This window comes from Miscanthus floridulus, chromosome 17 (genome assembly GCF_019320115.1).
Source record: "Miscanthus floridulus cultivar M001 chromosome 17, ASM1932011v1, whole genome shotgun sequence".
Classification (NCBI taxonomy): Eukaryota; Viridiplantae; Streptophyta; class Magnoliopsida; order Poales; family Poaceae; genus Miscanthus; species Miscanthus floridulus.
The window spans coordinates 85,596,838-85,622,999 of record NC_089596.1 but is presented as its reverse complement, the minus strand read 5'-3'; the positions used below and the strand labels follow the sequence as shown (position 1 = coordinate 85,622,999).

At 47.5% G+C, this 26,162-nt stretch overlaps 1 protein-coding gene and 1 pseudogene across 1 annotated transcript; one reads left to right on the top strand and one right to left on the bottom strand.

Moving 5' to 3' along the window:
- Nucleotides 1-6,079: 6,079 nt before the first annotated feature.
- On the bottom strand, nt 6,080-7,501 carry LOC136518422 (transcription repressor OFP1-like). Its single transcript, XM_066512078.1, has one exon. It carries the CDS (start codon nt 7,426-7,428, stop codon nt 6,286-6,288), a length of 1,143 nt encoding a protein of 380 aa, XP_066368175.1. The 5' UTR covers nt 7,429-7,501; the 3' UTR covers nt 6,080-6,285.
- Nucleotides 7,502-21,260: 13,759 nt separating this feature from the next.
- On the top strand, nt 21,261-22,381 carry LOC136514830 (uncharacterized; annotated as a pseudogene).
- The last annotated feature ends 3,781 nt before the right edge of the window (nt 22,382-26,162 follow it).

Below are 26,162 nucleotides of genomic sequence, written 5' to 3'. Positions count from 1 at the left end.
GTTTTGCAGAGGCAGTTTGAGTTAGGTCATGGTAATGGAAATTGATTGGACAATCATGGTTGTCATGCCCCTGTCGATGGAAATCGTTTCAGTTTTCAAAGGATGGACGACAAGGTTTAGGACAGACTAGTTCTAAGTGTCATTTGACGTTGGAGAGACACTTAGACTAGTTTAGCACTTTATTTTTTCTTTGACCATACTATTAAGGGGGTATGGACTAGTAGCTTAACCTAGGTGAGTCTAATGGATCAGGTGTGGTGCACACTTGTCAAACTTAGCACTAGGTAGCTCAGGAATAGCCCTAAGATCGATAGAAATCAACTTCATTCACAAAGAATTTCGAATTGTAAGTAAATGGAGAGTCAAATGACTCACCGGACACTGGTTTGGTTGTGACCAGACGCAGCTTGGAGAGTTCGGTCAGTTCATTTGATCGGCAGCAGCAGTCAGAGTGCGACCGGACGCTGGATACCAGTGCTCACCGGATGTGACGCTAGCCGTATCTGTAGCAGCGTGGACATGCTGCTGACCATGGACCAGACCCTGAACAGAGAAATGACCGGACTCTGGGTGCCAGCGTCTGGTCAACATCAGTAAGATTTCAGAGAGGGTTTTTGATGACCGGACGCGTCCGGTGGGTGCTGATCGGCCGCAGGCCAGACTCCGGTCAGAGCAAACGGCTATTTCTAACACGCTGACGCATTACACTGACCGGTGCGTCCGGTCACCTTGACCGGTGCGTCCGGTCACCTTGACCGGAGCGTCCAGTCATCCCAATACTTGCTGAGTTGGACCTCAACCGTTATGTTTTAAATGGGGTATAAATAAATATCCCACTCGACTATTTGAGGCCTCTTGCCCATTTGTTCAGCTAAGAAACACCTTTGGAATGCAAGGGAGAGCAAGAGCCTAGTGGGGTGATTGAGATTTGATAATCCTATATTAAGGACCTCATTAGTGCATAGGGAGTAGCAAGTGTGCATCCACCTTACGCATTAGGCTTGTCTTGGTCAAGTGAGAGTTTGTGCTTGTTACTCTTGGTGATTGCTATCACCTAGACGGCTCGATGGTGATTGGGAGCTTGGTGATCATCCGACGGAGCTTGTGGATGACCCAAGTCATTTTGTGAGCGGCTGTGGGCGATTCACCGCGACGGAGTGTCAAAGAATAAGTCCGTAGAGAGCACTTGATCCTTGCGCGGATCAAGGGGGAGCTACACTCTTGCGCGGGTGCTCCAACGAGGGCTAGTGGAGAATGGCGACTCTCCGATACCTCGGGAAAACATCGCCGTGTTCCTTTCCCTCTATTTATTTTGAGTATTTACATTTGAGCAATTCATTTCATGTCTTTACATTCCTAAAATTGTCATGCTAGAGTAGGATTGGAACCTAGGGTGTAAAACTTTTGTACGGGAGAACAATAGAAACACATTCTAGACACAAGGGGTGAAATGGGCTAAGTGTAGAGCTTGATTATTGTAAAAATTTAGAATTAGCCTAATTCACATTCTCTTGGACATCTTGATCCTTTCAGAACCCTCTGCAGGTGACAAACTTGAGATGCCGGGTAGCGGCGGCCTTCTGGACGCCACCGGCACTAGACTGGACAGGATACGGACCTTCCTAAACCCTTCCGCGTCTAAGCGATCGGTTGTGTGATTTGACTCACGTGGTTAAATGGATCCTGTGTACATATGCTACGATGTTTTATGCTAAGATTAGATTCAAAATTAGCCCTTAGTTGTTCTCGATTTTTAGCAGCATTGTATAGCTTCTCGTCTTGCAAGCACGGGCACCTGTCTCAGCAGGATGCACCACCGATGTGACTAGTTGCCGAGTTAGCCCTTAGTTGTTTCCGCTTTCCAGTCCACTCCCCCTGTACATGCTCCGTACACACTTAGTAAGCCCAACATTTTTGAAAAGCAGTAATATACTATGCCGTATGACTATCCATGTCAATTTTGCTCTTCACGTGCCCTTATATATACTGCTAAATCCGTTTTAAATTATAGTTCGTTTGATTTTTTTTAACCACAAGTTTGACCACTCGTATTATTAAAAAATTTATGCTAAATATCACTTCTTTTATTGTAGCTTGCTTTATTAACAAAAGTTTTTCAAGAATGACTTAAAATTGACTATGTTTGCATATATATATATTTTTGAATAAAACGAGTGGTCAAACTTGAGCTAAAAAAAAAGTCTTACGAACTATAATTTGGAACAGAGGGAGTACTCCGTATTTCATTGACTTAGATCTACTTGCCATACCCTCTCACATGGGGTGAGAGCTTTGGAGTACATGTGCAACTTAACAAGCGCTAAGCTAAACTCATTTCTCTCTTCCAGTTGATGTGTAAATTGTCAGCGCAGCCATAGTGCGCAATGATACAAGAGCTACACCGACGCAGGCATCAGCAGCAGCCATGTAAAAAACTTAACAGGCGCACAATGGCTGTGCCGGACGTACTGACAACAGTTAAACTATATCGTTTTGTACTTGTACCTAGCTACTCAAGCAGCCGCGGCGTCGGGCGTCGGTGTAGCTCTTGTATCATTGCGCCGCCTTCCACTGTTGTCGCTGCACCCGCCGATGGCCGATCCCTCGCTCTCGACCTAGGGCAGTACTAGGGCTTACCAACCACTCGCGGCCGCCGGTGCAGCGCGCGCCGTAAGAAGATGGCAGTGCCGTAAGAAGGCGGGCGGAAGCTGAATGCTAGTGTCGCCACGCGGCCGCTCGCTGCCATCTCGGGGTCCCCGCCTCCAATCGTTGTGGTGTTTTGCAATCATCTGGTCTTTGTTTGTTCCTTTCTTTTCCGCTGTCCAAGCAAAGAATTGACTAGGTTGGTAGGAGCCCTTTCCACTGAGCACTCACGGCTGAAATTATCTGCTCCTCTTCATTCTCTCTCTCTCTCTACCCCTCTGGTATTGCATTGTCTCATTGTTTATCAGCTCGTCGGTTTCTCGTCGACGCCTTCACCGTCTTACCATCTGCTTTTGGACTTTGAGGTTTCTCTGGCAATCAAAAGCTCCCTACTGCTTTTGTTTTTCTCTTTTTCCTCGTCTAATAAATAATATCCGGCAAGGTTCTTGCCGCCTTTCTAAAAAAAAGCTCCCTACTGCCGTTTCCTGAATGTATGCTTGATTGCCATACATACACACCTCTGATGTCTACATTGGCCTCGCACTTCGCTGCGCGGCGCTGCGCTACTACTACAAGAGACGCGATGAAAGCAACCCGTATCCGCGATACAACCTGGGGTCCCTTTCGCGAGGATCGGCCCGTGCGCTGCGCTGGTGTCCGTATCCACGCACACACCCGGAGGCCGGAGCGGAGCAGACTCGCTGGCTGCCGCCACGGCCGCATGTACGGGCGCCAGCCACCACGAGTGCACATGTCACCTACCGGCTGCAAGTGGCCACGCCATGTCACCGAGAGCCGTCCTTGTCCCTGATAGATAGCCTCTCAGCTTGACCGGCTATGGACCGCGGTCACCGCAATGGCTCTGCTTCGTCAGAGAGACGCACACGATCGACGCGGGTGATAGTGATACTCGCCCCTGCGAGCCGGTCTGCCACTGCCGAGTGACCGCTGGTTCGACGGAAGCTTCGCCGGCCAGCGGCGGCCTCTGGCCTGCGCACACAGTGGCTGATGCAGCACTGCGCTCTGATTCTGAGAGATCACAGATTCACAGAGCGCCTGGTGGCTTTTCTCGTTGCTCGGTGCTGCCGCCGCTTGCACGTACGAACACGTGTGTTGACCCGGGCAGCCACCAGCCAGACTTTGCCCTATTCGCTTAGCTGATAAGTGATGGCTGTTGGCTGATTTGTTGTTAGAAAAAATACTATTTATTAGCTAAAAAAGTATGATTTATAAGTCAAACGATCAGAACGAAGGTTTGACAGGAGCCACGAGGGGAAAGGTCCCTACAAGCAGCTGTTCAGTGTCCGAATCTCATCCGTGGGACTGTGAATTTGTTTGTATGCTTTGTGCCGCTTTTTCCTGTGGAGAGTCTACCAGCGTGTGTTCCTCGCCTCCTGTCGCATGAATTCTTTTCATTTCAGGCTGGTGGTAGTATATATCTTCAGTGCAGAGTTTGCTCACTCACTCTTGCCCCCAACCATATGCAGAATTCGTATTTCGTAGCACTTTTTGTGTGTGACTATTTCGTAGCACTTGTGGGGCTTACAGAATTAGCGCTCCTCGCAATTCGAGTGGCAGCACACCTTCCCTTTAAAGACCCAGAAGAAGAAACTATTCACGTTCTCCACCGCTGGTGGTCGGTGGACCGGCCGCTGTCCCTGTGTCCTAGCCTCCTGGGCCAGATGGGCACCACACAGTGACACAAGCAACTTTACCTCAAGTTAATAAATGAACAGTGAGAATAAGCCTGCACCTGATCGTTTTCTTAAGAGACCTTAAAGTAAACAAACACCGTCCATTTTCAACCTACACTGCGCGTGCGGTGTTTGCTTCCTGTATGAGTTGAAACGCATATTTATGTCAAGTACGATCGCACGCTTCATCCATTTTGGCTTCTAGCTGAGTAACCATATGGAGCCAGAGTCGAAGAAGCCATAAAACATGGTTTTATACTTTCGTGGGGCTCAAAACGTATTTCGCGAAAAATGAGTTTTTGTAAATAGTGCTGCTACATTAGGGTTTGTTGGGATCTCTTAAGGAAAATGAGAATGAGATTCAAACACTTGGATACTAGAATGAGATTCTAAAATCGAACTATGTACCCTAGACCTACTATTTGAAGATTTTTACTATGCAAAGGCAATAATCACTTTGAGAATGAGATCCAAACATCCCTAATTTTTTTTATTAATAATCCAGATTCTACGCTCGCTATCTAGAATATGAAAACAAGAACAAGATCCAAACAGACTCTTAGCTTAGTGTACTACTAAGATTCAAGAGTCACAAGAAGTTGTACCAAACATGCCTTGCTGTTACTCCTACCTATGCAGCTGTAGCCATGGTCTGTGGCCTGCAAGGACCAAGAAGATGCCGGTGATTGCCTAGCATTTCAAGATTCAACTGTCATAAACTCATAACCAGGACTTGCTGGAGTAGGAGCTAGCTGGTGGCGCTTCTACGGCGGACAAAACAGAGACCACATGGATACGCTACTGTCCAATGTACAAGAGCAGAGAGTAAAACTCGAAGACATACACACTCTCATCATCACCCACAAGATTCACTGGACTGTATTTTGGCGAGCGTACGCTATTGCTTCCAGTGTGGGGGTCCTGCATACGGGCGTTATTTTGTCTCCGGGTCCAGAGCCACAGCCCACAGGTACGAAGCGCGAGACGTTGGTATCTTCCAGGTAGCCAGGTAGGGATGTAACAAACATTCGCCCACAGATCTATACAGAACTGCACGGCCGGGCAGCTTCTATGCCAGTACGGTCTCCTAGATATCGTAGGCTAGGCTACTAGTATAATCTCTCCGGTTTAAGCTGTCGCTGTACTCTACGATTCGGCCGATTCACCTGGATTTAATTTCAGATCGCAGAGGCCGTCCCGATTACTAACTGTAAATCTGAAATTAATAGGTGGTGATGTCCAGTGCAGCGGTTCATCGCGGTTAGTCGTGCGTGGCAGCGGTTGATTCGGTGTGGTACATCGTCGGTAAACAACGGCGCAGGTGGCGACGATGATGTATCATCATATTGGTTTGTCATCCTTCGTTGATGTTGCATTGTGGCGGCCACTTGTGGTTTTCAGTGGTGTTGCTCGGCGCGTGTTGAGGTCTCAATCCAACCAGTCATTGTCGATAATTGAGCTAGTTGCTTGCTGTTGTTTTTTTTTCGTCGTTGTTTCCGGTCGTTGTTGTAGCTCTGTCGTATTGCCCGGTCTAGGTTCTTCTTTTTAACATTAATATAGTCGGTGGCTCTCCTGATTCGTTAAAAAAAAATGTCCAGCGCAGACTACACCAGCCCTTCTACGAGCTACTGTTCACGCTAGCTAGTAACGCTCAAGAAAGCAGCGAGCACCACGCACGCGATCCCAGGGAGAGAAGAATCACAAGATCACCGAGCAAGTAAAGAACCAAAAACTTTCGCAGATCGAACCAAGTTGTCTTCTTTTTTTCTTTGTCGAGTTTCCTTGTGGAGTTTTGTCATTGCAACCATCAATAACAAGTCAAGGAACTAAAGGCTAAAGCTAGTTAATCCGCTGCTGGAACTGGAAATGAATGTACTGATCGAGCATGCAGCGGGAGGACGACGACGAATGATGATGACCTCAGCTCATTCCTGGCCGTCGTTTCGGTTCATGGGTTAGCGCCGGCGACGGCGAGGCTGGCCCAGATCTGCTCGAACACCTCCACGATGAGGTCGTGGTGCTCGGCGGCGTTGAGGGCGAGGTAGCAGGCCAGGAGGTCCTCCAGGTCGGCGGCGTCGCGGATGCCCTTCTCCGCGATCATCTCCTCCATCGACTCGCGGAAGTCCCGCCTCGGGTCCGCCGACGACTTCACCACCGCGAAGCTCTCTGCGAGAGGCGCCGGCGGCGGAGGCGGTGCTGGCGTCGTCGTCGTCGTCTTCCGTGGCGACGCCCCCGGGGTTGTTGTCGGCTTGCTGCTGCTCTTCCTGGACGACCTGGTGGTGGTGGACGCCAGCCGCGGGCTGTTGACGCGCGTCCTGAGGCGGCGCCCCACGGACACGGACGGCCGCCTCGGGTGGGACTTGCTCCCCTGCTCCGAGGCAGAGCTGCCGCCTGCCGGCGTCGTGTCGGCGACGTCGACGACGTGCCTGTCCTTCACCTCGTACCGGACCACCTCCCTCATCGCCTGCCTGGTCACGATCGGGGGGAGCACCCGCTCGGCGTCGGCGGTGCCCCCGGAGCAGAGGTCGATGACGATGTCCGTTTCTGACGCGATCACCTTGCAGCTCACGCTGTAAGGCGCAATCGCCGCCGGCCTCCGGACCTCGTCGACGTCGTCGTCCTCGTCGCTGCCGTCGCGCCCGACGTACATGTCCCGCCGCCGCCGGCTCTGGTGAGCGTCGACGTGCGCCCCGGCCAGAGCCTCCAGCCCGCGCCCAACCCTGACGGCGCCCAGCCTGTGCCGCCTCCTGGAGCAGCTCGGCGGCGACGACTGCTGCTGGGGGAGGCGTTGCCGGTGCCGGTCCTCCTCCGTGGCGTCCCTCGGCTCCGGCGCCGGGAGCTCCCGGTCCCGGGTGGGGTAATAGTACGACGTCCTGTGCGGGAGCGCCACAGACCCGCGCCTCGGGGACGCAGGCCTGGTGGCGGACCTTGCCCCTCTCTGCGGCGGCGGCGACGACGACGGTAGCATTGCGCTCGCGGTCCCGCCGCTGGCAACGGCAGGAGGGTGACCCCGCGGGCGGCGCATGTCGCGGAGCTTGTAGAACCAGGAGTTGGGCATCATGTCGGCGAGCCGGAACCTACGGCGGCCCATGGCCCCGCCGCGCTGGCGAAGAAGGATCTATGCGCCGTACGAGGAGGAGGGCGGCTGGAGAGGTGGTGCGGTGTCCGGGGACCAGATCAGTGACGAGAGTCCGGCATAAGTAGCGCGGGGCAACTGGGCAGCGCGCGAGCGGGTGTGAGAAGCGTGGGACGTGAGCTTCTTTTTGGTCCTTTATTTTTTGTTTTTGAGAAAAATAGCACACCAAGGACGTCTACAAACTTAATGGCTACGAAAATTGTTGATGCAAGCTAGGGAGGAAAATAAATATGCAGCCACAAGTAACTGTACTATAGCAATAGCAACTGACGTGACAGTTTTGTGGCTCTATGACGAAATTGCATATTTTCACTACATTAAATTTTCCCTAGAGCTGCCTAAAGATGGGTTTCTAATTTTTTAGTTGAAATAAATCTGATCTGATTTCTTTAATAAATAAGTATGGATGCGATTATGACTATTTTATATGATAGAGAAATGTTTGTCACAACAAAGTAGTGTAAATATAAAGAAAAAAAACGAGGATGGTGTAGTTTTAGAAAATCATGATATCAAAAAGTTGTAGCTTTATATAAGCCAAAAACATGCAAAGGCGTGGTTATAGAAAAGAAGCCTCTGTGGAGTTTCTAATAGGGCTTTTGGTTGCTAGCCACGACTTGTCACCACGTCACACTTAGGTGTTGTTTGTTTCGGCGCAGGCAACGGCAACGTAAATCGGAACTGAAACTAGCGCCAACCGTTACAAGGCAACGGTTAACACGACTTGTTTGGTTGGATGTGTACATCGGGGGGACGACGGGGAAGCAGAGCTGACTCCAAGAACGGAGCGAATAGCGCTGCGAGAGGAGGAGTAACGGAGATGTACCATGTTGTATCCATTCACGTTGCCATCTATTTACAGGCCGGTCTGTCCAAACGGCAATCACCGCAATCCGTTCGCACTGTGAAGCGGGAACGGGTTCAAATCGTCTAACCAAACCACCTCTTAAAGTTAGACAAGTTTGACCAACTTTGAGGTTTCGAGGCTGTTGGGCCGACCTGAAAAATAAGCTAAAATGCTGTTCCGACTGAATTGTTACGAGAGAAAAAATACTATTCTGACCGAAAGACACTGTTCATGTAAACCGTACCCGCGTGAATTGGCTGGCCAGCACCAGCCCAGCCAGCCAGCCAGCCGAACAGGTGGTTTGTTACCACTACAGTGTGGCAAGTTTTCCTTCCCTTAAATTAGGTCCCACATGCCAATGACTCAAAAAAAACTACGATAAGATTCTCTTAAGGCACCATCAACAGTATGAGTTAGTTAATAGTTCTATGTGTTTTAGCAAAAAAACACATGGATTTTTTTTTTTGTATCTCTCTCCCTCTCTCTTTCTCAACAGCGTCTATTTCTTTCTGGTTGGCCTAGCCGTGTACGTACAACAACAGACCAACTAGCTCTTATGATCCGACGGACCTCTCCCATATGTCTGATGTGTAGCAGACCAAGTAGCTGGCTCCGCTAGGCCATAGGGAGGGCAGCATAACACATACAACATGCGACTGTTGCGAGCTGGCGCGCCTCCCCACGCCCGCGCCGGCCATGGCAGTGGTGGTGGCGGCAGCGACGACGGCGCATCTATGATTTGTCCCTTCATAGAAAAAAATTATGATATGTGATCTGTGGAGGCTGGAGGCCGGAGGTAGAAGAAGGGTGGAGGCTGTTGGATCTTAATCCTATGGTACAAAAAAAATTCATGTGTTGAAATTGCATAAAACATATGGTTGTATAGTAGACAGACTCTTTCTCTAATGGTATTAACTTTTAGCACATACAAATTCAAAAAAACTTTTAGCACATGCTTCTTCCGTCCCAAAAAGAATGACACTATGAGATGCGTGCTAGTCAAACTTTTCAAGTTTAACTACCTTTATAGAAAATATTAGCGAACATTAATATTCTTTTATATATAGTTGGTCAAAGTTAAAATGTTTGACTTCTTGAAAAATGAGAATGACATTGTTTGTGAGACAGACGGAGTAGCTCATTGTATAATAGCCCCACATGACAATCTCATATGATCTTGGAGTGTGTGCAAAAGACTAGTTCTTGATCAAGAGATAGTTTTATCTCTCTTCTATTAAAATATAAAATAATATGCTTAGAGCTAGCTCATAAGTCACCATTAGAGTTATCCTTTGACTTACAAAGGTGTGGTAAATATTTTGAGCACTTATCCTTAGCCAAGCGTGGTAAATTTTTATAGCAAATAGTGACAATTTGTGGCTAGAAACTAAACATAAAACACAAAAAGACTACGGCTTTGACAATGTCGTGGTTTAAAATTTTAAAATGTATATCGTATCCAAACACATGGTAGGAAAAAACTACAGTATTTTTTTCAATACTAAAAAAATATCAACTACCCAACCTCCAGCACTAAAGGAAGATTCAAAAGCAACTGTGGATGCTTGCATGACCAACACATCGACAAGTCTGGAAAGCATAGGATATTCATCTCTCTAAGTTTTCCACCATGCCAAAACATCAAATGTAAGCTAACTAGCCTTCAAAAGCTTTAATGCTGTTTTTTCTAGGTATTTATCTATTCATTTTGATTCATCCATATCAAGGCCACTTGATTCATTGTCATATAGAAAGCTATCAGGTTCTTCATCTATGTAGTCCCTAATCTAGTTTGCAGCTAATGCGGCCATAGATGCTCTACGTTTTGAAGATGAAGGAGCCGTAGTAGGATATAATTGATACATATTCTTAATCACAGTATTAAACTTGTCGACTTCAACTTGATGGGAATTTTTATACAACTATCTCAAGTAAAGTTCAATATTTTTTCTCTCATACCTAGGATCAAGAACATTTCCAACGAGTGCAACATTGGACTTATTCCAATACTTATTACACTTTGATCATAACATTGGTCATTTGACTAATAGTGGGATTATCATTACTACAACACCAATCATTGAGCACTGAGCATAAGTTTAATCTCACAAAAACCACTAAAACTAGTTTACTATAAGATAGGAAGCAGTACCAGATAATAACTCGGTAAGGTAATAAAACTTTCAAAAGAATGGGAGCAAAGTTTGTGCATTCTCATGGTCCTTAGGTGAAGGATAAATGTGCTCATACACGATATGCTCATATGACTTGAGCCTCTCAAAAGCCAGCTTATAATACATGACATCCCTTAGCATAAGATATGTCGAATTCCACCTAGTGGAAACATCTAGAGAGAGGCCAGAGTTGGTGTCCAAACCACACTCACTGGCACACATTATAAATTCCTCCCACTATATCGTAGAGCCCTTCACAACTACTATAAAAGCTCTAATATTTTTAATTGCAAACCAGTCACGCATGTTCTATCTCTAGCAACAAGAATAAGAATGTGATTGATGCATCTCACATGAAAAACTTGCCCATCACAAACTAAAGGACTATGCTTCTTCAGTTCTGCAATCACACCCTTTACAACAACCTCACATTGTCCAAAGTAAGAGAAAACATTTTCTTCTCAACATACCGTTTTAAGAGACATGTGGCAAACGTATCGGTCGATGTTTCGTAAACCAGACTAGTAAATTTATACGATTGCCGCACTGCTCTAGGAAGACGATGGTAGCATCCAATAGACACGAGGAGTTATATTGGTTCAGGCCGGAGCCCTAAGTCCAGTCTCAGAGAAGATCGAGTGCGTATTCCTCGCTTGAATGCTCTGAAGTTCTTACAATAGGGGTGCAAGAATGGTGAAGAAGGTAGTAGAACCTATGCTAGATGAGGGGCAGCCCGAAGAGAAGCTCCAGAAGCCCTACTGCTATGGATGTAATGGTAGAGGATGAAGAATGAGACCCTGACCCGAGGTGGGAGCCCTGACTGCTCTTATATAGAGTTCGGGGCCAGGGCTTGTTACAAAAGAAAAGGTTCTCCCGACCGAAGGGTCGAGAGCCTGAGAGAGGTCCTAGCTAACTTGGCTTGTAAGCTACGTCGTCTTCTAATGCTCGCCTGGGCATGGCTATCGTCGTGGTCTTGTGGCCACGTCACGACAGGGTCTGACGTGGTGCTACTGTGCTGGTCGTGGCAGCACTGTAGCCATGACGATAGTTCGTCAGCTGTCCTGTGCAAAGCAACATCCTTCATGGTCTTCGCTGTTGTCTCCAGGTTTCCTGGGGCGTCGTACCCGTAGTAGGTAGCCGCCCTAGGTCGTTGTTTGCCTAGTCGCTTCATGAGGCTGAGGGCCACAACCCTGATTGTTGGGGTCGGGGCGCCATCCGCCTGCCGGGGAGGTCTCTAGGTCACGTCCCTTGTCATGGATCCCATCCCGTAGTGGGTGGGATCGTACGCGCGTCCTGTTGATCTGTATTTGTATGGTGGGTTTCGTACCCGTTGCCACCGTTGTGCAGTGTTGTCTTGTTGGTGCGGCGTGACACAGGTATGGAGTCTGACCGGACCAAGGTGACCGCTGTCACATTGGTCCTTGCGGGGTCAGTGCGGCACGCTTGCCTTCGTCAGAGCGGGCACGTTGCGCGGGGCTCGACCTCTCCCTGTCCCTCCCAGGGGTCGTGACGAGGAAGAGGTCACGTATTTAAGCATCACGCGGCTAATGCTGGAGGAAGGGTCTGTCATCGCCCCCAGCCTTAGTGCCTGGCCTGCTCCGCTTTTGCCGAGCCTCTGTTGTTTGGGCCTTTGCTAGCTGTGTTGCGGACCATGCAGCCCGCTAACTAATCGGTGCCCTGAGACACCCTGGGGTCATGACCTCAACAGTATCAATATCTTGTCACTAGTAATATCGTCCTTCAACATGGATGAAATTGACTATCAGCTTCTTCTGAATATTCCACTCATTATCAATCCGATGTACAATGATATACATATAGCCCTTGGTCTAATTAAACATCCACATGTCCATTGTGGCACTAAAACGATAATTAATGGTCTTGAAATTTTCATACATGTGATCCTTCTCTCGCATACAAATGTCCATTATTTCTTTCCTCATTGCGATCGGGACTTTAGTTGATAATAATGTGGATGCAAGGATTTGACCCGGTCTTGAAAATTTGAAATAACTCATGCTCAACCATATTGAAGGGATACTCTTGTATGATCATTTCCATATAAAACTTCATGTCCTCTCCTGATTATACTTAAAAGGTTTGACAGCAGAGACGTCGGACCAATCATTACTTTCAGTTTTTATTTGTTGTTAGCCTTTAACAATACTATGATATTTCCTTAAGTGACCCCGGAAGCCTGTCGTTCTATATCTGCTCTCACATCTACCTTTGTTAATTATGCTTTTACACCTAAATTTGCAGTTTGCCCAGTGATACCGCTCTTGGTTGCCATTTACCACCACTTCACCCAGTACTTATCAAAGTAATCCCAAACTTCTTATGTACACTTCTTTTGCCTCTTCGCATCAAGATCTGCCTCTCCGTCACTCAAACATTCAAAATTAATGGCTTCATCACCATATGTACCTTGTGTCTCACTCTCACTAGTGCCATCACTAGGAACTACCCCCTCTATGCAAACTATTCTAATGTTATAGGTGTTGCAGATGATGCAAACACACAAGTCAAAGTCTGACAATCAGTTGAAAATGAGGAAAATAAATTTGATTCATTCTTCTTTTGTTTGGTACTTTCCATATAGAGTAAAATGCACCACAGGTCCATTAACTTTTGGAGGGATGTCATCTGGGTCCATCTACTCTCAAAGTACATTTTTTGGTCCATAAACTTTTGATGCAGTGCACTGCAGGTCCATAACAGTTCGAGAGCTTGATAAATTTTCATTTAACCTCATTCGATCGATACCTCTTTCTCAATACAGCCCCCACAGTAGCCTGGTCAATGGACTGGCAGCCGCGTCAGGCCACCACGCCACCGCCACACGAGTGAGCGGCCGGCCGTGCTGGTGCAGCCACGCGAGCACACAGTGGCTGCGCCGGGCAGCCACGTTGGCGTTGTGGTCGAGCGGGCGTGCTGCCGCGCGAGGCCAGCCATATGTCGTTGTCGCATGAGTGTGGGCGGGTGGCCACACCGCCTGGATTCTTGGTCGGCAATGCTCGATAGCATCATAGCACCCATGTTCTTCTCCGTCGGCCTAGCACACTTCATCGTGCTGTTCGTGATGCTGTACCAGCGGTTGCCCATGAGCGAGAAATGGGAGAAGCAATATTAGATTGACAGCAGGTCAGCAGCCTCCGCATGGCATTAGCATCCCGCGACCTTACCGACAGTTCATCCACATCTGGGAGATCCACCAGACCACGATGTAGCACTCGGAAGGAGTCAAATCGAGCTGGCCGCGGGATTTCGGCATTGGCGTCGGTGCACATGCAATTTGGGACCGAGCTTGACCGGGAGGATGCGTGGGCGCATGCTGTAGGCTCGTTCCAATTAGACGGCGCAGGCGTCGGCTTCGTCTTCAGCAGAAGCTAAGCGGAAGTGGAAGGTGCACGACGGGATGGGGCAAGGAGCTGCTGCAGGCTGGCTAGGGAGAGCAGCACACGGCCAGCCAGCCTGGGGCGCAGCCAAGCCTCGACGTACCGCTCCGTACCTCGCCCACGTGGTGGCGTGGCGTGGCATGCTTTTGGCCTCGCACGACAGTCCGTCCGCTCGACCAATGGCAACATGGCTGCTCGCGCGCAGGCACTGCGTGCTCGCGTGGCTGCGTGGCTGCACTGGCATGGGAGACCGGCCACGGCAGTTGTGTCGATGGCCTGACGTGGTTGCGAGCCCATTGACCGGGCTATTGTGGGGGCTATTTTGAGAAGGAGGTATCGATGAGAGGGGATTAAATGAAAATTTATCAAGCTCTCGAACTGTTATGGACCTACAGTGCACTGCATCAAAAGTTTATGGACCTAAAAATGCACTTTGACAGTTGATGGACCCAGATGACATCCATCCAAAAGTTAATGGAACAAGATGGCGGTGGCCCCATTAATAGTGTTGGGATTGGGCATATTGATCTCCCGCCAACACCATAAATATTTTTGATGCGCGACATGATATGTTGGCCTCTAGGTGTATGAATGGAGGAGGAATTGTCATGCTGCCCATGAATGGCAAGCAAGCTTTGGCGGAGGGGAGCAGCCGTTGCCTGCGGCCTGTAGAGGCGCACCCGCAACCCATAGAGGTGTAACACGCTATGTTGATCTAGTGCATGGTTTAGGGAAACTAATGAGTAGAGTGGGAGGTGGAGGGTGGAAGAGGAGCGGAGCAGGTGGCGGAGCCGGAACAGGAGAAAAGAGGGTGGCGGCGGGGCGACGCACGACGCCAGACTGGTGGGTTAGTGTGCAGTGCTGCTGGAGCCTTGTGCGGCACATGAGCCATTGCACGCTATAGGGTTAAGCAGGTGCGGGAATTAGGCAAGTTCTTTGCTGGGCTTGGGCTGCTAAAGCTGGAGATGGCCTCTTTTTTTAGGGAAAGGGTAGTATTGGTGGTATTTTATGGCGAGAAACAGGAAAATACCTAAACAGTTAGAAAAGGTAAGTAAGTCAACCCTTATCATTTCCCTATTTTTCATTGCCACCACTGCTGTATTGACGGTTACCATTACCATTTTTTGTTTTGGTCAAATACACGATAAAACATCGAAAACGAGCCCCAATAAGTGATATCTTCCATTTTTGCTTTCATCCTCCTTACTTGCCTGTGACTGTGACCTTGCGCTTGCTTTTGAACTCTTTGTCCATCGCTTGACTTCTTGACGAGTGAGGCTGGAGCTATTTTGTGTCGTTGGAGTGTTCATTGTTTTGAATAAACTAAAACTACACTAGTGTGATAAGTGAAGTAGTACAACATGTTTTTTTTTCTTGGGACGGATAGACACTGAGACTAGATCAATTTCTCTTATGAAAGAAACTATTTTAAAACAAATGCCTATTCTCGCCAATGAGAGGTGCTACCGTGCTAGACACCTCGCTCCAGCCACAAACCATAGTACTATTACATGTTACACCTTACAAAAATATTATCTGTCATCCTATTAAAACATTTTAAAAACATAACCACGTTTGTGAGATGGAGTAAGAATTAACTTTATACATGGAGATATAAATGTTGCTAATTCCTTCTACAAATTTAGTTAAATTTTAAAAAGTTTGGCCACACAAATTTCATAGCTGTACTCTTTTTTTTTATGGAGAGTGAGACATGCATATACTCACGTTCTGTTTAGAAAGACACGGTGCAAGACGCGTGCAGGTCAACCTCAGTCGGGGTGAGAGACACGCGGGGGGGGGGGGGGGGGGGGGGGGGGGGGGGGGGGGGGGTACAAGGAACCCAGATTTTGTCCAGCTCCAGCCCCCTGTGGTCAAGCGTCTCAACATCAGCAACCGCATCATCAGTCACCTCACGGCCGCGCTCTCAGGTCGCAACGTACGCGATGCTTTCCTTCCGGGCCTTCGTGCTCAATCCGTGCCCACGCGCCGAGCTCCGAACATTGGCTGCGCTGCGCTGCCTCTCCGTTTCCGTGCACCGGACTCGACGGCTCGGCGGCTCACGAGCCAGCAGTCGCGCTGAGGGACGGGACCGTATCGTCGACCGATCGCCTGTCGTCCATCGGTCCATGAGCCATGACAATTCGGTGGCCGTCGCAGGCGATGATGGTGTGGTGTGGCGCACCGCGCACGGGCACGGCTTGGCTTGGGACGGCAAGCAGCTAGCGACGCGTGGGGGCGGTGCGCGCGGTCGGGTTACGTCGGATAGGACGGCGCGCGAGGGGATCGGAGCGACGACCGCCCGGCCGCGACCGCGACCGCGACCGCGACGCCCACGCACGCACGCCAGACCCACCCGCGTGGTTTTCCTTGTGAGATCGCTCCAGGCCGGCCGGGGCCGATCACGTGAATTCGTGAACTCGCGGCGGACGCTGACGCTCTAGTTTTGGCCGCCGATGGACCGATCGGGTGGAGCGCGCGTCGCGATCGCGAGCGAGTTCGCCGCCGCCGTCGCGCCGGCCCGCGCGTACGTGCGTGCGTGTGACTGTGCGTGTCCGTGCTCATCGGCTTTTGACGCGGTTCCTCACGCTCAGTCATGCTTATCAGTCATGATATAATATTTTTTTCTTACGACAAAATAATATCAGCTGGTTTATAAGGCACAGAAACGATGGAGGGAACAGGTGCCCCGTTGGCTGCTTCTGCTTGCTTGTGTCGTCGATCGCGCGCCCCACTTCTCATGACGCGACGTGGTTCTCGTCGCGCCGCTGACGTGCCGTGTGCCGCCGCTGCCTGTCATTCGCGTGACGAGGGCGGCGTTTACACACGTAGCAGCGAGGCGAACGTGCCGCCGTGCGTGAGTGAGTGAGGACGAAGGCTGGACCTGGACGTCAGGCGTCAGGTTTGGTCAAAGGCTTGGCAGCTAGCATTTGCTTCTTCTTTTTTCTAATTCTAATGATCTTTTCTTTTTTAATTAATGATCAAGAGCTCTACACAAGGTTACATGGACCGATTGGATGGGTGACGAAAACTGATAAACGATGTGATGTCATACTGAACGTGTATTTGTAGTGTACCCCATAGGCCGCCGGGTGAGGATGAAAATGACGAGGCTGTGACAAACACGGACGACTTTACTAGACGTTGGCCAACTAACTGTGCGCGAGTAAGGACTATGGTTCGTTTCTCTTATAATCCGTTTTTAGTTTGTTTTTTAGTTGATGTTTCGGCTGTTTTTTTTTCAGCGAAGCGAACTGAGCTAACGAGGCTGTAGGCTGCAGTTTTATGGAAACACGCGTATATGCGTATATGTACATGCCCTACGGCGCCGTGCCCGGAAACTCCAGACGTACTGATGCCATCCTCTGCCATTGTTGGTTACACTTGCGCAGAACAGGACTTTTTCTCTGACCAGTTTCGTACGTACTCGATCCTGAGTCAGGAAAACGATAGATGCGTGTCATTTTTTTTTGATGAGAAGGGTTATTTTGCGTACAGTTGGCCCGTCTTTTTTTCTTTGAAAATAAGTTGGCCCGTCTTTTCGTTTTTGCTGCATATAACACAAATAGTATGACCCTATTTGATGAAACTGCCTATCTACGGCCTGTTCGGTTGGCTGGTTCGTATCGTTGCTGGTTCGTGAAGAAGTACTGCTGACTGGTTTGTGTGAGAGAAAAATACTGTTCCGGCTGAAAATTTACGATCGTTTACGACAAGCCACAGCCAAACGAACAGGCTGCTGAACTGTTCCAACTCTCCAACTGCCGCTTATAATTATATCTTTTGTACATCTATATCTATATGCTATATCTACATACCTATATCTATGTCTATATCTACTTCTATAACTATATCTATATCTATACTTAATATATATTAATAAAAGGATGAAAAAAATCTTCTGTCATTTTTATTTCTCAAAGTACACTCAAGCACCGTGTGTCTCGTTTGTGACCCGGACTGACAACCATACTTCATACGAATTCACGCCCACTCGTCCAGCATGATTCAGAGTCAAATTCTAAGACGTATTAGGTTTTGTTGTGACGTTCGAGCACGTCACGAATCAGCCAGCTCGAACGGCTCTTGTTCTCTGCCGAGATTATTATTGACGCGTGGCCAATCAATCTAATGCAGAGCATTTCCTGTGCTGGTCTGATCGGGTACCAGCTGCTGCAGTGCCGCGTCCATTCATCAACTAACCATGCATGCTGGGAGTCCCTGGCGTGTTATGCATGTATCCATCCACCAATGGAGGACTACTCTATCTGAACCCACAAAAGTCTTATTAGCTACTACTTGATCGTACTAAGCAGGTAGACGTAGCCATGGCATTTCCTGTGCAAATTCATTTTATCACGCATGTATCGAGCATCGATTCATCGCTTCGACTTACTTGCATATATATGATGCATCGCAATCACTCAACTAATCGTCCGGCCGGAGGAATTGAATAACATGCGATACGAACATGGACGATCCTACTCGTGTAGTCGTGTATCACGACGACAAGCGACACACTATTCCAACATATAGTACCGCCAGTGGTGAAACTAGAATAAATTTATTGAGTAGAGTACACTTAGTTTGTATGTGCAAAGATTTACACCATAGTGAATCACCGCTTTTTATATTTTTGAGAAGGTGCATTTGCACTCCTAAATACTAAATATCTTCGTGTCTGAGTAGTACTAATAATAATGACAGATGTCATGGTAAGGCCATGATGAACAACCAGACACAGGAACCGGAGAAGAAGAGTAGGTCCAGTCCATCACGCGTGCATGCCCTGTTATATATGGGAATTATCCAGCTATCCAAGCTTGTACCCGCACGCTTGTGAGGCCGAACCACCTAAAGGCTTGTTCAGTTGCTCTAGATTGAGTCCTGATTTCAGTTGGAATCGGTTCACTAATTTGTATTGTTTTGAAAAGCTGGAATTATTTCTGGTTCAAATTTAGGGTAACCGAATGCAGCCTAAGGAAAGGGCTGATTAGGCTACACCTCGATGGAATGATGACAAGGACTTGTCTCAGCTTCGGCAATCGGCACCGATCTCTTTCCATGAGAGGCCGGTCCATTTCCGGGATTTGGCCACAGCAGTTTTGTAGCTCTAGCTAGCGCGTAGGTTAGGCAACAACTACTAAAAGATTCTTGACCTGCCGGTTCTTCTGCATCAGTCGTAGCCTCGTGTGTTGGTGTGTAGCCGATGTGTGTTGGTGCGTGCTTTCGGTATTCGGTGCATGCTAACGAACGCCCAGCTGTGATACTAGCGCTAGAAATGGACCAAACATGCACGAGTCCTCGGTGCCTGTTGCCCGGCCGGTGCAATTCCATGTGAGCACTAGTGCAGTTTATATATAATTATAGCGTGCAGACGTCATAATGGAATATAATGAAATCAGACTGTGATTATATTATATTTATAGCAGGTCATGGCTGATACCGCCGCCTGCTACAATGGCAATACATATTGTATACTCGTTTAAAATTACAGTTTACTTTAGATTTATTCTGAATAAAACCTATCTAACTTTGGCTATGTTTTTAGAAGAGTATATTGCCATCTAAAAACATTGTATCAAATTATATTGCGTGAAAAAACTACTAATGAAATAAATTTGATGTTCTAGATGTTTGTGCGTATTTTTATAAACTTAGTCAAAGTTAAAAGTTATTGACTTATAATAAATCGAATAAAATTATAATTTAGAATGGAGGGATATACACTTGCTGCTTTTTTTTTTTTTTGCTAGGATGGCTGTTGCCTCGTTGGTTACACTGTCGCGCTGCCATTCTCAATCCTAAGCATCGTGCCGGGCAACTCCATTCAACCGTTCATTTATTAGTTGTTTGTGAGTGGGAACGTTTGGAGCATGTAATAAGTGCGTGGCAACGTTTTGCAGTGGCTCTTAGAGCAAGTATAATAGCAGGCCGTAAGCAGACTAAATGCTGAGGTGGAGGAAAGAGGGGAGAAGAGAGAGGAGAAGTGGGCTGTAAGCTTACAGCCGGCTTGGCACAAGAACCAAGAAAGTCTGTGAGAGAGATAAGTGTACCATGTATTAACTGTAAAGAACTAACTACTATATGAGTGGGCTAAGAGAAGACTGCAAAAAACCTTACAGCCAGCAAGCCGGCTGCATTATTAGCCTTGGTCTTAATCAGTCTGTTCAGATATGAAGCGAAGACGTGAAGTGCTCAGGGGCCTGTTTTGTTTATCAGACTGCTTGTCTCTCCGTTACAGTATTACAGTAATGGAAATGGAGAATTCAAAAAAAGAAGAATAATATAGGTACAAGTGAGTACATGTAAAGCATGGGGATGGTTGAGGTGATAATGAATTTTGTCTTGTAAATCGATGTCTCCGATAGCATTTTGTGTTCATAAGATAGTATAGGCTCTGTTCGCTTGAGCTTATAAGCCAGAATCAGTCCTATTTTTTCAGTCATGGAACCATGTTTTTCTCTCACAACAAATCAGCCGCAATAATAATAAGTCCTGCCGAACAGAGCCATAAACGCGACATCTTTTGTGTTCATAAGATAGTATAAACACGACATCTTCTGCAATGTTCAGGGTGAGTTACAATTGAGAATGCATTTTCCTGTTACATACCATTGTGTGTAGATGGACCGGAAGACAAAAAGATCCATGTAAATAGAACTTATGGTGAGTCTCGAGATTTAGAGATTTGCCATTGTAATTTTGCAAAGTTGGAGATTTGCCATTGGTATCTCACCGACATGTGGGGGCACACATGAGTCAATGACACGTGGGACAGAATGACATATCTCCAATTTTGCAAAATTATAATGGCAGTCTTCAATTTTTTTTTCTCTTGGATAAATTTTTTTTTGAACATCGAAGCATTCTCCATTACTCATTAACAGAGGCCAAATCATTGGCCACCAGGACCTAGATACAACTTGGTATACAATCTCGAACCGAGATCGAACCCGGACTAAGACCAGCCCCTGCAGTAGCTAGCTCATGAGCAACCAAATTACATGAACGAGGCGTATGAATGACTACCCTGGTGGCGAAATTACAATTGAATAAGTACTTTAACTCCCAAATAATTTTATAGGCCCAATAATGTATTTTCAGTGTTATATGAAATGATTTTTGAAATTTGATGACCATATCTATTTAGTGCTTGAATTGTCAAATTTTGTTCTAACTCCATTTATGGCTAGTGCCGTGCTTGGGCCGCAGCCTCGGCCCGTAGTGCCGGCACGAGCACAGCCCGTTTATTTGGTGGCCCGTTAAGAGCCCATAAAATAGAAACCCAGCAGCCACCGTCAATAAGGATAGCTCTAAGATTCGTTTCTTCCCCTTCCCATTCACCCAGCAGCCACCGTCCAGGACCAGGAAAGCACACAGGCTCACGCGGCGGCAACTGCAATGGCAACCTGCCGCACCACCGTCTCCACCTCTTCTCCCCAAGCACCGGCACCAGCACATCCCACCCACACCATGGGCGCCATCTCGGCTTTGCCGGAGAGCCTCCTCCGCGAGGTCTTTTCCCGCGTGGGCAGCGTCATGTCCCTCTTCATGTTGGCCGTGACATGCCGCGGGTGGCTCCGCCGCTTCACCGACCCGGCCTTCCTCCGCGAGATGCTGTGCCCGGGCCAGCTCTAGGAGGGCGACCACCGCGCGCGCCTCCTCGTCATCTTCCTGCAGGACACTGGATTCGATCGCATGGACAGGGCGATGGTGCGGGCGCGGATGGCGCAGCGCGCGTCGGCCTTTCCGCCCACCTTCCTGCTGGCCCCGGGGTCCCGCTCGGCCTCGCGGGCCCCCTCGCCTCCCTGGTAGCCGACGATGACGGCACCTTCAACTACGCCGAGCCCCAAGCGGCGCGCCGCAGCATCGTCCTGACGCGCCTCGCCCCTCGCACGGCTGCGGAGATGGACTGGAACCTGTTTGGCATCTGCAACCCGGTCACCGCGGGCGACCGTCACGTTCTCCCACCTCTGGAGTGGAGCTCTGCTGATTATGGTTGCGTGCGCGGCTACGCCATCGTCACAGCCGCCGACAGCGACCTCGGCGGGACAACGTCAGCAGAGGGGCGCTTCACCTTCTCGCAGCTGCTCGTCATCACCAAATCTGATAGTGGAATTGTTAGGGATCATCATTATCTCCACTCCTACTCCACCGCCACGCGTAGCTGGAGCACGCACACCAGGTGCCTGGACGCTGACCGCTACTCCCTGGTGGGCGAGAGATCCGCCGTCGTTCACCAGGGCGCGGCGCACTGGCTGTGCATCGACGATCATGGCCATGTACAGTGGACTTCTTCACGCACCAGCTTGGTGGCCTAGAACGAGATGGACTTGGACCGGAGTAGTAATCTAGCTTTAAGATTGAATTTCTCAAGATAAACCTTGGGTTTATGAAGACGAGCTTGTTGGTTTTTAATTTGTCCTAGTGCCGGTGTCGTGAACAGGAATGTAAAGTGTGGGAGCTTTTGCAGATGCCTAGTGTTTTGTTTTACTCTGGCACTTCAAGATGTGTTTTCATACGGTTGAGCTAATATGGTTTCTGAACTTTTAATTCACACGCATTTAGACGGCCACTCCAATATGTTTTTAAAGTTGTTTAATGACTTGTAGGTATGTAACCAAGATGGTCGACCATGCCGGTATGGGCTGCAGGGATGTTAATGAAGTTGCCGTGTGATTGGCTAAAGATTTTTAGTGCAGTTTACCTGAAAACATATGCTCTATTGGTGAATGTCGGCTCCAGGAGCAAAACATAAGGATTGAGAAAGGGAGGGAAAGACACATCCCTGTATGTCTATGTTCCAACATTTAATTTAAATCTGTGCAGTTCAGGCTATTACTAACAGCAAAGGATTTTGCTGCCACATCTTTAGCCCCGATAACTGATTCTCGAGTTTGCTTGCAGGTCTTGGTTCTACGGTCAGATTTCTGCAATGTTGCTTCTTCAAAGTTCAAACAATCTAAACATTCATGGTTCTTTTCTCTTTATTTACAGGTCAGATTAAGTTGTTTTCCCAACGTGAGTAGTTATATAAGAAAGGGCAACAATAGATGGGAAAGTAAGCAACAGGTCATACCAAAGGCAATGTACTGCTTATGATCCTAAGAGTATCTCCAGCAATACTACCTAAAACACAACACCTACTTCTCTGTTTAGGTAGCCACTTATTTTGAGACAACTCATATTTTACTTCCAACTCCAGCAATACTACCTAAATCATACTACTCAAATTCGTTTTAGTAGTCAATGACGCGTGGGGCCCTTTTGTCATCCTCTCTCATCTTCTTCTCAACGTAGACGCTGGCGAGCAGAGGAGCAGAGCCAGCGGTGGTGGGGGAGGGCGGCCGGGGAGGTGCGAACGCCAGCAGGGAGGGGGGGCCCCGCCGAAGGCGAACGCCGGCGGGGAGGGGCGGTCGCGCGCGGGACGAGATGCCGGGGAGCTCGACAACTCGGGGAGAGATGCCTAGGAGCTCGACGAGGCGGGGCGAGATGCCGGCGTGGAGGGGTGGCCGCGCCGGGGAGCTCACAGGCGGGCCACCGTGCCGAGCAGGAGCAGACAGCGGGCCGCCTCGCCGGGGAGCGGCTGGCGGGCCACCGCGCCGAGCAGAGCAGACGGCGAGCCACCGCGCCGGGGAGGAGCATGTAACAGAACCGTCCAATTTATAAGAGCACAAGTACAATAGCAATCGCTGAAGCGATCGAACCATCGTACTTGAACCCATATAAACCCGGTAGTCCGATGAAATCACGAAGGATCTCAAACAAACCAACGTACAAACTAAGATCGTACATAATTCAACACAACCAGTCACATGTTACAACAGGTTCACAAATAATCCTCATACATCGGAGTTTCAACAAAGTTATTACAACTCAAATTTAGAAGTAGCAGAAGCAACATAGTTTTTAAACAACATCACGATAGTTCAAATATATTGCCAGTTTAGGATCATCTCCAACAAAAGCACATAGGGGAGATGATATAGAATGACCATACCCTTGGTCTTACTCTCCATCAACAACAGGAGTTATGTAGTGCTTGCAGTAACCATGGTACATCACATCATCTGCAACAAACGGGAATAAACCCTGAGTACGAGAATGTACTCAGCTAGACTTACCCGTCATAAACTAAAATAATATGACATCAAGAAGTATGCATGGCTTTAAAAGGTGGAGTTAGCTTGACAATATTTTGCATAAAAGCTTAAGTGATATAATTTAGAGATTTAGTACCTCTAGCATCAATTTGAATACCTATTCAATTAAGCATCTCTAGATTAGCACCTATACTAGAACAATCACTTGATTAAGCTAACAAGCATTGTAACCATATTCGGTATAAGAATAATTTGAGCATCCTCATAACCATCAAGTTTCTATTAAGTTATTCTACGTTGTCGCTGCTCAATCAAGTTCTCACTATCCGGGAGAGACGGCGATTCGAATCGGTTCCTACCTAGCTGGAGAATTTATTCCTAACACAAATCGAGGCACACCCCATGAAGGTAGCCTCAGGTCACCTTTGGTACAATTCAGGACTAACTTGCGGGTCCGATCAGCGCCGCATCCTCGGAAATTTTACCAATCTGCCAGGAAGATCAGGACCTAGTCCCGCCCTTGGACTCACGTCATTGGCTCTCCGCACATCCTTATTGCCTCTAGTGTGCACACTTTCACTTATCGGGGCCCGGCCTGAATTGAGCTACTCGGTTTCATGATCATATCATCGGATCTGGCCAACTAAGTGCTAGGCATGCGTTCAACATGACATGAGGACGTACAGCGAATCGGTCCTCAACCAACACAGATGGGGATAAATAGGCACCCAAGACCTCCAAGCCTTGTTGCTTCTTTATCATGATCCTGCCCGATCTCCATTATTTATTAACACATGGTTATATTCCACGCTAGAACATATAGCCAACCGTGATTAGTTATCCGCCTATATCATGCAGGTGACAGGTAATCACCCGACTTCTACCGACAAAGCGTGGCTAAGCATATATTCAATCCTGAACCTACATAAGATTCAAGATATATATATATATATATATATATATATATATATATATATATAAAGAAAGATATATGCAGCAAGTAGTTCCAATCAACTCCTAGTACTTAATGCATCAACATAAAAGGACTCAAGTTGATAGTTAGAAAATATAGGAGGCTTAGAATGCTTCGAGGCTTGCCTTTCACAAAGGTTGAGGGTTGGTGATCTGGGCACTCGGGTAACTGTTCACCATCGGACTCGCCTTCCCCTGGGACCTCCTATTGCTGCACTTCCTGATGCTCTTCCTAGGGATCGGCTTCGTACTCCAACACGGTGATTTCTTCCGTCGCTGCTATTGCATGCATATGCAAAAAGTGAGAATCATGAATGCATAAGAAGGGTCATGGATGACATGTCATGATATTGCGCATGGTTAAATGATGACTATCATATTAGGTCATTAGGATGATAACAAGGTTAAATTCTTATTTACTGAGTAGGTGCATATCTCTTCTCTAGAAATTTCAAGACTCCACACTAAGTCCATTTCTAGATCGCAACACAACAACTAATAGTTTATATCATAACTGGAGTTCTAATCAACCAAATGCTATGATCGTAGACTTTCTGAAAAGCTTATAAAATTTTCTACAACTTTCATTTAATCACCAAAAGCTGATTCAACTACTATCCTAGCCAAAACAGGTAAACTTATCAGGTCTGTCCAGAAATTCTAGAGAATAAGCATTTCGAAAGACCAAATTCTAACATCTATAACTCTCAAACCATTTGGCCTATTTCCCTGAAATTTTGACATAAGCTAGATAAAGAAATTCCCTACAACTTTGTTATTAAACATTTTTACAGCAAACTCCATTTTACCTATGCAAAACACCTAGCAACAGAATCTGTCCAAACAACTTCTATAATTGAATTTTAAAGCCATAATATTTTACTGCATACTAGAAATCAAAATTGGGCACAACCAAAGGTACCAATAGTTCATAGGCATCATACACACTCTAGAAAATATGATGGTCAAGCCCAAATAATTTATTTAAATACCTTTATTAATTCACTTGGACACTAAGGTGAAATAAAGAAAATATATCAAAAGTGCACAATAAATTCTGAGAAAATTACAGTAGCCTACATATGAGCCCAAAAGTCAATTGTACAAATTTCATGTCATTTGGATAAGTATAGCCATGTCTACATAAATGACAAGTTATAAGGGCAGATTTTAGTGAAAATAGTTATCCCTA